At 37.6% G+C, this 12,682-nt stretch overlaps 1 protein-coding gene and 1 non-coding gene across 2 annotated transcripts; one reads left to right on the top strand and one right to left on the bottom strand.

Annotated features, from left to right (window-relative positions):
• Window positions 1-501: 501 nt before the first annotated feature.
• On the bottom strand, window positions 502-10,094 carry LOC121904658 (STAM-binding protein-like A). Its single transcript, XM_042422497.1, has 10 exons — window positions 9,967-10,094; window positions 7,190-7,414; window positions 6,729-6,804; window positions 6,535-6,630; window positions 5,824-6,220; window positions 5,487-5,611; window positions 4,749-4,886; window positions 3,334-3,446; window positions 2,925-3,024; window positions 502-1,554 (listed from the first exon to the last, which is right to left on the bottom strand). The coding sequence occupies exons 2-10, from the start codon at window positions 7,390-7,392 to the stop codon at window positions 1,498-1,500; spliced, it is 1,305 nt and encodes a 434-aa protein (XP_042278431.1). The 5' UTR covers window positions 7,393-7,414; window positions 9,967-10,094; the 3' UTR covers window positions 502-1,497.
• Window positions 10,095-10,948: 854 nt separating this feature from the next.
• On the top strand, window positions 10,949-11,020 carry trnap-ugg. Its single transcript has one exon. It is a non-coding gene; the product is annotated as a tRNA-Pro (tRNA).
• Window positions 11,021-12,682: the final 1,662 nt, after the last annotated feature.

The raw sequence follows: 12,682 nt of genomic DNA, 5'->3' as shown, positions 1-12,682 counted from the left end.
ATTCACTTACCTTTACACTACCTGAATACAATGACTGATGACCACTCTGATAAGGTCAGAAATATAATTTAATTGTTTAATTTACTCCACACAAATAACCTGTTCATTTATCATCTGTGAAAGAATCGTTCACTTGATGAAAAACCCGTAAAAACTCCAGTTTGAGCAGAATATCATCTGATCGTTGTAAATGTTTTTAATGATCCATGGATTTAGGATTGGCTTGTTGTACAATACAAACACATTGGCTCTCTCTCGTTATTTTGCAAGAATGCACATTGCGCTTTCATCTGTATCACGTGTAAAGGTGCTATTTATCATTTATCCCATGTTCACCTTCATCTTCCCACACTCAGCATGTAATAATCCCCTCATATTTACTTTTAATGTCCATACTTTGAGTTTTTTTCTTTCTCTCACCACCTCATGCACATCTATGTAACTACTTTAAATCTATATTGTATGCTGCTGAGCGAATAAGACAAACAAAACAATGCAGAATAAATTAATCTACAACGAGTTTATTTTGTCTTGGCATTTAATTCATTGAAGGTATTCTTATAATTATGGCTAATCATTTACTTCTTCTAACAAGAGAAGGCAGCAAACAAAAAAGGGTTAGAGGCATGAACCATGGCTGGGCAGTTAGTAACGTGTAGTGATGTGTAGCAGAAGGTACATTCAGACTGCCTGTTGCACACATGTAGCAAGGACACATTATACAGGTACCACCATCACCAACTCACCAAAAAAACACAAAGAATAAGAAATAAAAAAAATAAGCAGGAATTAAACGTCAAACTAAACCCTTTATAGATAAAAAGGACACAGTGGAGTGATGGGGTTTTTTGTTTATAAAAATATAATACAGAGCAGAAACAGCAACACCGGCTGCATTCCTGAGTTACAATTGGCTGTCGTTTCTCTCGTCACTCGCAGCACTTCAACAGCTTATGAAGGAAACACACCAACAAGTCAAAAAGAACAAAGAAAGACTCGATTACAAACTACAGACGTCACAACTGAATTTCATGTCGCACAATGAATAACTCAACAAGTGAATGTTCTCATCCTTGGCACTTTAATCTGTCAGGCAGAACCAAACTATGATGAAAATGATGAAACAAAAAGTTCCTTTCAGTTATCTGTCACTGACAAACATACATTTTAATTAAATGACAAAAACAGAAGACACAGAGGGGTCGGAGAGTCAGAGGTTTGCCGGTCCGTTAGGTCGATATTAGTCATTTGCTCGGAAAGTGCAACAATATGTGTAATTTTTTTACAGAGCAAAACAAAAAAAAAAAAAAAAGTTTACAACGTTTGTTCCCTTTGAGAACAATTAGAACAATTGAAGTCCATATAAATGGTAAACTGATGGCCGGCGTTCGCTCAGTACCGTCCTGAAAATAAGATGAGTGTTTTCTCCGATAAAATGTCTCCTGTTTGATAAAACAGTCTATGAGTTTTCTGGTAAAGAAAAAATAGTTTAAAAAATCACCGCAAATCCATCATGGACACAGTGTCATCGGTGATGTTGACGTGTCCTGCGTGCTGAGAAAAAAGAACACGGAGTTAGAGTCTGATCACATGTTTAATAACAGTAATACAGTTCAGTACTTCTCACAGACAATCACAAGTAATTTTACATTTCAAAGCTGGCCGTTGATCAAAAGCCACATTTTAAGAACAGAAATTTAAATACATTTTGGGTTTTTGTTTTGAGAAACTACCCAACAAACTGCCTCTGGTTTAATTGATGCTTATTCAATCTGACTCAACTGACTACAGGGAACAAAACAAAATAAATGCCCTTTGTGTTCACTGGACCACGAGAAATTGTCAGTGTAGTTCAACCAAATTACAATAAAAAATCTCCCTCAGTTCTAGTTGTACAGTTTCTAACCATGCAGATAGTTTTGGTTGTATTTGGCCACATTTGGAGATATTCATCCCTGAGGTTTCTGCCTCCAACACAACACAACACAACAGAGGAGAATTTAGTTTGCTTTGTAATATTACAGTGAAAAATTCAACAGCATTCAACAGATCTCTTTCAATGAGACACTTTCCCTGTTACTAAACCTACAGAGCATGCAGTCAACAGTCTTCATGGTAACCATTTCCTCTTTGGGAAGTTTAGGGACTATTTGGGTGACACCTGCTTGCTGCTGGAGATGCCCAAAACAAGTTTAGGTTTAGTCTTATGGAACTTTTAAGCATCAGTTCACAGTTGTATCCAGTAGTTACTGGTCTGTTGGTAGCTCTTGGCCCACATTTATAATATTTCTGCTGAAGGATCTGTGCATCCCAAAAAATACACAACATGATTTTAACTTTGGAAGTTTCACGTGGGATAATTGATTCTGTAAAGAGATAATGCTGTTGAGTTTTTATGTGCTCGAACATGATGTCATGACTCTCCACTGTACTGGGGCGGGTACACAAATCTCAGAGACCAATATCTCAAAACCTGGTCTTAGATAGACCCCTGAAGAAATTGAGAAAAGATTTTTGTGATTTGGGATAAATATCTGCCAATGGACTGAAATTATCGCATTTGTTCCCAATGTAGTTTCACTCATCTCTGAAATTTTCCTGAAACAAGACTGAAGGCAAATAGCTGCCTAAATATTAAGAATATATGTTACTTGAATCTAACAAATGATTGAAATAAGTCAGTTTGTATTAGGAACAGATGAAAGAACCAAATAATAAACTATCAATCACTTGTACTCTATTTACAACATTTCCAAACATTTTTTGTTCTTTCACAGTCAGATGCATTTTTCTATAAGACTTTATGGAGTGTAAAAGCTACGTAGTAAGTATTATGAACAGGTGAAATAATCTTATTATTGGCTGATTTTCTTCTGCTTGTCTTAACAAAAAAATATTTTAGGGTTCAGTAGAAGTGTACTTACTGTAAATAGAGGAGGGTCTTTGCTGTGAGGGTGAAAGCCCTTCTGTTTACACGTAGAGATTTCATCTGTTCCTCGATCTGTCAACCTGAAGTAACCGATTCTGTAACAACACAAAAACCAAACACAATCACCACCTCATTTAACATAGACTAACTATTACAAACACCTTTCAGTATATTACAATTAAAATTCAACAGCACCACAAACTATAGCCTCTAAAATTAACATACTGTTAAATCAACAGTTTTATTAAACAGTTTCGACAAAAACTGAACACTAGAACCTTTGTGCCGGTAGGATTTATTTCAGGGTTGTCGTATTAGCCAGTTTATTTTATTTAGCGACCTAATTAAACTGGGAGATGACTTTACGTTTTCCACGACAAGACATCAGCAGTTTTCTGACTCACTCATTGAACTTGGGTGAGCAGACGATAGCGATGGCCTCCGGCAGCATCATCTGGTAGGAGCAGTGTGTGTGGAGGTCGACACTGGATAGGAAGGCCGTCTGTGTGGGATGAGTCTGCAAAAAACAAACAAACAAAAAAAAAGGGGGTTCAGATTTCAGTCAACATATTCAGCTGTTTTTGGTGAACAAAGTCAAGTTTTTCAGTGTGTGAAGCAGCTCACAGTACGATTTAATGACACCACTTAATGTTGCTGATAGAAGTTGAGAGTTTAAGTGTCATATCTAATTATTGATAAGATAAAAAATGAACCGCTTGCGTAGAACAAAAACTCAACCGGTGTAAAATTACTCATGTGAATTTGATATCGTAATAACTCAAGTCCCGTGGTCACTGGGGCTGGGTAATAGCTATTCCTTCATTATTAGCGTCTGTGGAATTGTATTATAAAAATATGATTATACTGTGTTTAGAGCATAGATATATAATAATATGGACGTAGCCACAGTGGCGTCACTGGTTGGTTTCTGAAGAGCGGTTTTGAAGCTCTTGGCAGTGCCTGACTCCTCCTAACTCCCAGACGTTGATTGTATATAAATAGGTTTAGAGCTGCAGTGATTAATTGATTAATTGAGAGTTGATTGACAACCCAACCCACTCAAATTAATACCCATCTATAACTAATCGCCAAGTCATCAATGTTTCCTGGTTTTTTAGTCCTCTGTGACAGTAAACTGAATATCTTTGAGTTGTGGACTGTCGGTCAGGACAAAATAAGACATTTGAGGTTGCATCTTGGGCAGCGATCGACACTTTTTCACCCTTTTCTAACATTTTCAAGGCCAAACAACTTACCGCTCGATCGAGAAAATAATCAACAGATTAATTGATAATGAAAATAATCATTAGTTGCAGCCCTGATTGTGTTACAACTTTACAAAACTCTACTGTTGAAGTTAAACAGCTGAAGAAAATGATGAACAAAAAGTGAAAAGTCACTGCATTGAACATCACTTTGATTATTTTATATGTGCATACATTTGCCATGTCATGATATATCAATACCTAATCAATATTCCTCTTAATATTGTCATATTGATTCAATTGCGCAGCCTTCAGTGATCACAATTCTCTATATTCACAAGTTCATTTTTTATTTAAAACATAACATGTCTCTTTATTATTTTATTGTTTCATGTTTTAGAAAGGTTATTATTATCAAATGTCACTGTAGCAGCATTGAAAATATCTTAAAGTGTTTATAAGTCATGACAGGAAGGTGAAACATTGCATTACATGTTCTCTTAATTCATCTTAATGTGTTTGCAGAGTGGATTTTTTCCTTATATGGTAGAGCAGGATTATCTCGTATTTATTTGAGAGTGTTATTTGGCCAGAATTTGCCCGACATTACTCACATGAATCCAGCCCAGGGTGATGAGATCATACTGGTCCTGTATGAGAAAGAGTTCCTCTTCATTTTCTGTATCACAATAGTCAGGTCCCCCGCACTGCTTCGGTACGATGACGTGGGTCACGGTGAATGCGTTTCTGGTCTGGAACAAACCCGTACAGCGTCACGCTATTATATTTCTTTCAATTATGCATAGCCGCACTCTGCCAAAAGCTATCCAAGGACGTGCAAAAAAATAAACAGAACAGTGGCTGAGTTGCTGCTGGCAAAAAAAAAAAAAAACTGCTTGGTCATGCTCATAAAAGAGTGAAAAGAGCTTTGAGTTAACCCGGCCCCGGCAAATGAGCCGCACAATATTTCAAACAAAAGATCACAGCAGATCTGGGACAGTCGGAGAAGTGTCAGCTTATGTTCTGCCCCTCTGGGCTGAGAGGTCAGCTGATGTCTCGGTTTCTTTTAAAAAATCTACAAATCCACATTTCTTAATGAAAACCATCCTGAAACAGTGAGGTTTTGTTTTCATTTTTAGCACCACTAGAATAAGGACTTTTTTTTCCTTTAACCATCCCAGCTGATTAAATTAAAATGTTGGAAAATTGTAGTTTTAATGACCCTAAAAACTCAAACATTTAATTGGCATCTCATTTACACTAATTTTGATGCTTCCTGTAACAGATCTACTGTCAGCAGGGGGATGCAACACTGCTGGTTCGATACATTTCGCTCCGTTCCAGACTCTTACCAGTTTGCCACACAGGATGCCACAAGTTTCTACAGCTCGGCTTGTGTTGGCCTCTGCCAGCCTTAGGAAGCTCCGGCACAGCTCAGCGGGAACAGCCAACTGCCGAAGGGCATCCACCATTGTATCTGCAAAAAAACCATGTAGCGGAATAAACAAAAGATGAATGGAGAAGTTCGATTCTTGTGATGTTCTGAAACATGGCATGGTGTAAACAGGAAATTAAGTAGGTCAGGGGGAAAGAAATCAGCTCAGAAGAATAAATACTTTAAAGCAGGAGTAGAGCAGGATTTAAATCCTCTGAAGCCCGGCCCATTGAGTCGGAAAAACATTAACTCACTGTGGTTCCCTGGGCTGACCAGAGTCCCGGGTTTGAGAGACCTGTCGAAGCTGGGCGGACCGCTGGCGGGTGTGCCGATGGTCACCGGGGGGCGGTTGTATTGGTGGTTGCCGATGGACAGGTCACCCGGACTCGGCAGGGGAGAGGGTGAGACCGTCGGGGGACCCTGGATGCCTGGAATGAGGGGCATGTCGGGGGAAGGTGCGGTGGGCGTGGCAAACTCCAGGAGCACACGCTGGCGTTCCTTCTCCAGCTCCTGGCGGCGGATCATCTCCTCGAAGGCACTGAACTGCTCCTGCTCCCGCTGCCGGCGCTGCATCTCGGCCACGCGCTCCCGCTCGGCGTCCAGCGCTCGTTGCTTGGACTGTTCCCGCAACAATATTTCATCCTCCTCTTTCTGATCGTAAAACATAAATCACGTACACAAGTTTCAGTTGGTGTTGTTGCTTTCTTTGGCTACTGCTGTCTTTCCCAACAAAAAAGACTTGTTGTTTTGATGCAGAGATGTAAGTTTATCTCATTTGAATGTAACGTGACTGTTTAAGGTCAGTGTCATTGTTTGGCCTCCATTTAGTCTGTTAATTATTTTATTACAACAGTAAAATGCTGTTTGTGTGCCACAGATTAATGTTTCACCCATTTACACTTTAGCACATTGTGAAATCAGTATGCAGTACTTCATTTGTTGTTAATGTGCATTAGAAAGTTTACCTTTTTGACAAGATACTGTGCATATTCTTGTTCAAATCTCCTCAAAAGAGCTTTTTTTAGAATCTCTGCTTGAGGAAACGCCACATCCTTGAGTTTCTAAAGAAGAACGAGAAATAAGTACATTTTAAAAACTTTCCTTTAGAAACAGCTGTGAGAATAAATGTACGAGACAGAATAAAACACCGTACACATACCTTTAGTGTGTCTTTCTTCTCGGGAATATTAGCGGTCTTGTAATCCCGATGCTTGGGAAGTTTTTCTATAAAGAGCCTGGGTGAAAAGAAATAAAACTTTATTGCTATAATTTTAAATGTTCGCTCTGAGGATGCTGATTGGAAACTCTCTTAGTCTGTATTTGGCTTTTCCCAAAACAAAAATGTCTGCCTAATGTCTCATCATTTAGGGGAAGTATCACAAAACCAAGCGGAGGAGAAGATCAAATCATTCTATCTTGAATGAATTAGTTACATTATTCTGCCTTTATTTTATTGCAAGGAGACAAAACCTGAGACTTGAAACTAAACAGGAAGTGTTGTCAGAATGAAGGACAAATGAATAAATCCTTCAATTAATGTAGCATAAAAAAAAAAAAATTGAACGCATAAAAGCTCATTAAAGATCAATCAATAGCTCAGGCAGCCTTGTAATCACTTACGTGATATATTTATTGTAGAGGACGAAGGCGTGCTCGATGTTGCCCTCCTCTGTGTAGACGTTAGCCATGCGGATCATCTCCATCCCGGAGCGGAAGTAGCGACGTGGTGGCACGTCGTCATTAACTTCCACTGTGCTTCCTTTCTTGGTCAGAGCTCGGACTCGCTCCTCCGGCTGCAGACTGACGTCGGTGTGGTCCGCCATCACGACAGCCCAACCTGGAACACTGAGACGACAAAGTCAAAGGTTTAATACAGCATCCAGCAGCATCTGAGGAAAACTATATACACTGCAAGTCATCAAGTTTTTGAATACTTTACTGTCTTTGGTTCAATCCTTGCTTTGAACTAACTTGTTCAAACTTGTTGTAACTTCATAATTAAAGGCTGTTTGTCTATATCACAACAAGCATTTTCTTACTCATTTCTTGAGGTATCCAGCAGATAGTTTCAGTTTTGAGTGATCAGTCTCTGAAACTTCTGTTACCAACATGATACAACCTGATACAGGAGGTGACCGGATTTTCAAAGCTCTGAAAAATGTCATTTGAAAACCTCAACAATGTCTCTCTCCAGAAACAAAACCACTACTTCAATAGAAAGTTATTCCAGTCTCAGGTGGGTGTCTCGAAATCTCAGCAGGTGAAACTGAAAATATCTGCTTGGCTAGATCACATGAGAGGAGAGTAAAAAAGAAATGTTTTCTGTAATTTGGGTGAACAGACTCTTTAAGCATTTGTCTTACACTGTTCTGACAGACCTTCATCCATCAAAAGTTCCTTCTAGTATCAATTCCTTTCAATAGATTGTCAGCTACAGTGTCTTCCATTTTTTTGGAAATTATTCTTTAAAGCAATAGTGATCTATATATAATAATCAGTTGTGTTTCCTCTGTTTTGAGCTGACGTTTTCCTCCAATCGTGACTGCAGATCATCTTTCACCAAAGAGCAAAATCTTTATAAAAGGAGGGAGGTGTAAATTAGCGAGAACTCAGATCAAAACAGGACTTTAATTGACGCTTCTTAAAAGCATCATGCTAAAATATTTTAAAATCAAATATACAAAGATAGTATCAACTGCAAGACAATACAGAATACAGTAATTTTCTACAAGGGTCTTAGTTATAGCCATTCATATCAAGGCTGCTTCCACTGATTTTACACAATAAAGACCAAACAACTCAAACTTATCTTGGGTATGTGATGATCTGAAGACTTGAGCTTTATTCTCTAACAGCAGTAAATCAAGTCAGTGTTGAAGTCAACGCAATAATCTGTAAAAACTCACACACAGGAGATCTTCGCACCCTGTACAGACGCCACAACTCAGAGTCTACCATTCACCGGTTGAGTATATTTAAAACAAATGACTCTACTGAGAAAGTTCACTTGGTGCTACTTGGGATTTTATACTCTTCATTGATCAAATAAAGAGAAATGTGAGAATGCTTCATCAGCCTGCTGACTAACAGTCAGCAGTCTTGTATTGATTCTGTCATGATGTTCAGCAAACCAGCATGTCAAGAGAGGACCAATAGTTAACAGTCTCTAAATTGAGCTGGAAGGGCGTGGCACTAATGAAAGGGGAGGTGTGAGGGTACTTGGGAGCTGTTAAAAATTCTCCTGCTTTATTTGTATTTTTTAAAAACCTACTTTCACTTTTACTTAAATAATATTTTGTGTTTTTTAGTTCAAAGTGTTGTACATTAGTCTAGCCTGCAACAGGATCAGAAACCCTACATTTATGTTGCCGTTTAAAGTAAAAATTGAGTCATCCATTGTTTGTGAACTTCAGTATGTCAAACACGTTAAGTCTGAACTCTTTTGTGTTCGTCTGTTTAAACCATAGAAAAGGTAACATTGAGCAAGCTTCTGTTTTCTATAAATAAACCAGACTAAATTTATTACAAAACCCGACAGCTGATGACTAACACTGGTGGAAAGTAACTAAAATAAACTATACAGTACTACACTTACGCACATTTTTGAGGTACTCTTCCTTTCACGGTACTTTATTCTTCTATTCCATCACATTTCAGAGGGAAACATTGTACTTTATACTCTGCTACATTTATTTTTAACAGCTGCAGTCACTAGTTTCTTTGACAGATCAAAACTGTGCTATAAAACATATGGGCAACTTATGAAATATGATATATTGTTATAGATTGAAGTACTTAACAGTACACAGCACAAAGAAGTTTAAATTAGCCTAAACTCAACCAGCTATAAGATTACAATGCTGCTTACAAGTGAATACATCAGTATAAACCATCAAATGTACAGCCTAATAATCTAACACTCTTTTTATGTACTGTACTTTTCTGATATTACTTCTGTACTTTTACTTTTCTGCATGGAGAACTTTCATATTGTGGTATTTGTTACGTATACGAAAGTAAACAAATGCAAATACTTCTTCCACCAATGCTAATCTAAAAATATTTTTGGACTGAAAAAACGTAAACACAAAAAGCTTTTCTGACAAAATGCTGAACTGTGGGCCCTTCTCAGCTAAAATGGTAAAGGGACATCCGATATAACGTTACTTAAAATCTCACTTATCCACTGACATGCTTTGAGAGTCACAATGAAGTGTTTTTTTACTCTCTTCGAGCTCTTAATCTTTAATATCTGTCACTGTGATCGATGCTTCTCAGCGACGTCGGCGTTAGCCGCGCTGGTTTAGCTAACTTAGCAAAGCCTGATTGTTTTACAGTCGAAATATAAAACTGTTGAGGAACAAAACAACTCTCGACGCGTTTATTGACGTTCTTACCTGATCGCGATTGACACGGAAGCTCCTACATACAGCTAGATCAAAATACGACCAAATTACAATCCCAGACCCGCTTACTTCAGTGGGCTGCGCCTACAGCAGTACACTTCCGCAATCAAAACAATTTCCGCCTGACGAGTCGTTACGTCAGCAGACAACAAGACGATATCGATCTGCTGTTAGTCATGTAGAGTTATTCCTAATAAAGTCAAAGAAGTTCATTTCAAAATTTTACATCAAATCTAACCAGTGAATTCCAGAGGATATTGATCTGCTGTCAGTTATTTCTAATAAAGTCAAAGAGGTTAATTTAAAAATGTACATAAAATCTATTCCACAATTTTCAGATATGTGGATGTAGATAATGTTCTTATGTTTTCGTTTTTGTTTTATCCCTGTTTTTTTAATATTTACATACCATGTCGTTGTTGCTGCTGTTATCAGCACTCATGTGTTGTGTTGTGCACTTGTTTTGTGCCTGACCTAATATGTACATTTTTTGGTGAATGAAGTTTTGTATTTATATAAAATATATGTTATCAATTCAGGTATTAAAAGCTTAAATAAACACCCGTTTTGTGAGCGTTTTAAGAGCAAGTAACGTTTTTGTCGTTTTCATTTCTTTCGGGTGTAAAAAAAAAAAAAAAAGAAGAGAAAAGTGTTCGTTATTTTGGTATTTTGGTGATTAGATTAACACGTTTCCCATGCACTGAAACGAACTGACTCTCAAATCCAAAAATAGATCTAGAAATATTGAAATTCTAAATATTTCCGGTACACGCATGCGCTGTCCTCCTCCAATCAGCCGTCTGTGATCTTTCTTTTATTGTGAGTGAACCATCTTCTCTTAATATACGATCTATGTCGAGGGCTTCTTTCTCACACTAAGATGCTATAAATGAAAACAACAGTCACAATAGGGATAAATAGATATCATGAAGAAGTTGTGACCGGTTTCTTTGAATGGAAAGCATCAGTAAGTGGCTCGTTGGTCTAGGGGTATGATTCTCGCTTTGGGTGCGAGAGGTCCCGGGTTCAAATCCCGGACGAGCCCACTCTTTGGTTAACTTCACGTCAGTGCACAGAGTATTTATCGCACATAATATCCATTATAGACACTGCAAAAATGTCGATTCTACGCAGTAGTAAATGGAAATTGTGACTGAACCCGCCATGAGTAGTGTTCCTCACTGTAATCATTCCTCCGGTTCATACTGGCTGTTAAAAGATTCCTTCAAATGTGCTTTCAATGTAAGTGATGTGGGACAAAATCTACAGTGTGTCCACACAGTCATTATGTGTAAAAATGCATTTAAAATTTAATCTGAAGCTTATATGAGGCTTCAGCAGTCTGAGTTAGTCATATCAAGTGGATATCTGACACATTTATTTATTTATTTTTAGCAACAAATTCCCTCTTTGTGTTTCCTCAGACAGTGTTTCCCTGTTGAGCTGTGGTGGAAGAAAAGTAACAAAAACAGGAACATAGGCACTAAAAACACTGTAACGTTGGAAGATATCTACTTGATTTGACTCATTTGGATAGCTGAAGCTTCAAATTAGCTTAAGATAAATTTTTAAATACATTTTTGCATAGAGGGAGGACTGTGGATTTTGTCCCCTTTCACTTACATTGTAAATCTTCTAATGGTCAGTATGAACAGGAGGAATAATTACAGCAAAACAAAACGTGTCAATGTTCATTTGGGCACCTGACTATTGTTTTAAGACAGACTTGAAAAATTGTGAACCTGTCCTTTAAAAGCTCATCATTGTGTTATTTCATGTAGGCTACATTTTTAAATGAAACATAACTAATAACTAAAGCTGTCAAATAAATGTAGTGGAGTAAAAAGTAGGCTACAATAGTTCCCTATAATGTAGAAGAGTAGCCTGCTATCAAGCAGCATAAAATGGAAATACTCAAGCAAAATGCAAGTACCTTAAAGTCCCATTCCACTCAAAAAAAAGTTTTTCCTCTGGTTACTTCAGTTGGATGTTTGAGCTTCTCTGTACAGAATTATGTATGTGCAGAGTTTGACACTTGGAGGCTGTTTTCATATTCATCTGCTGAGTGTGGAAAGTTTCTCTGCATTCACCTTATATCTGAGTTTAGAGTGTGTACCTATGGGGATGATTTATGACATCACAGCTAGATTGGAGCCAATCGTGGTCCAGTATAAACAAGTGTGATGTGGAAACTTGAACTGTTCAGTGCAAATACACTGAGAATGGACTTGTCAGCGAAGTAGGAAACATCTTGTAGCCTATTTAGCAATTACATTTTTTGAAATTAACAATATTGACATATTCATTGATTCTTGGTTTTTATGAGGGAGGATGAAATATTGTTTCAAGAACATGGTAATTGCACTTTTTTTTGCATAAAAACCACATCAGACAGATTATTACTCAAAGTATTAAGTACAGTACTTGAGTAAATGTAGTTACTTTCCACTACAGCTAAAAAAAAAGACTGAAACTTTGGAAGATATATCCACTTGATTTGTCTAACTCAGGCTGCTTAAGGCTCATATTAGCTGTAACTTTGACAAGGACTGTGAATTATGTCCATCTCTTATCATAGTCCAGTAAATACTTGTAATAATTGTAAATTGTAAATTGTAAATACAAGTGTGACGTAGAAACTTGAAGCATCCAGTTCAGTGAAGTAGGAGACATCTTGTATTTAGCAGTTAAACTTTTGAAATGAACA

The sequence above is a fragment of the Thunnus maccoyii genome, chromosome 9, assembly GCF_910596095.1.
Source record: "Thunnus maccoyii chromosome 9, fThuMac1.1, whole genome shotgun sequence".
NCBI classification, from domain to species: Eukaryota; Metazoa; Chordata; class Actinopteri; order Scombriformes; family Scombridae; genus Thunnus; species Thunnus maccoyii.
The sequence above is the reverse complement of the archived record's forward strand: the minus strand, read 5'-3'. Positions and strand labels throughout refer to the sequence as shown.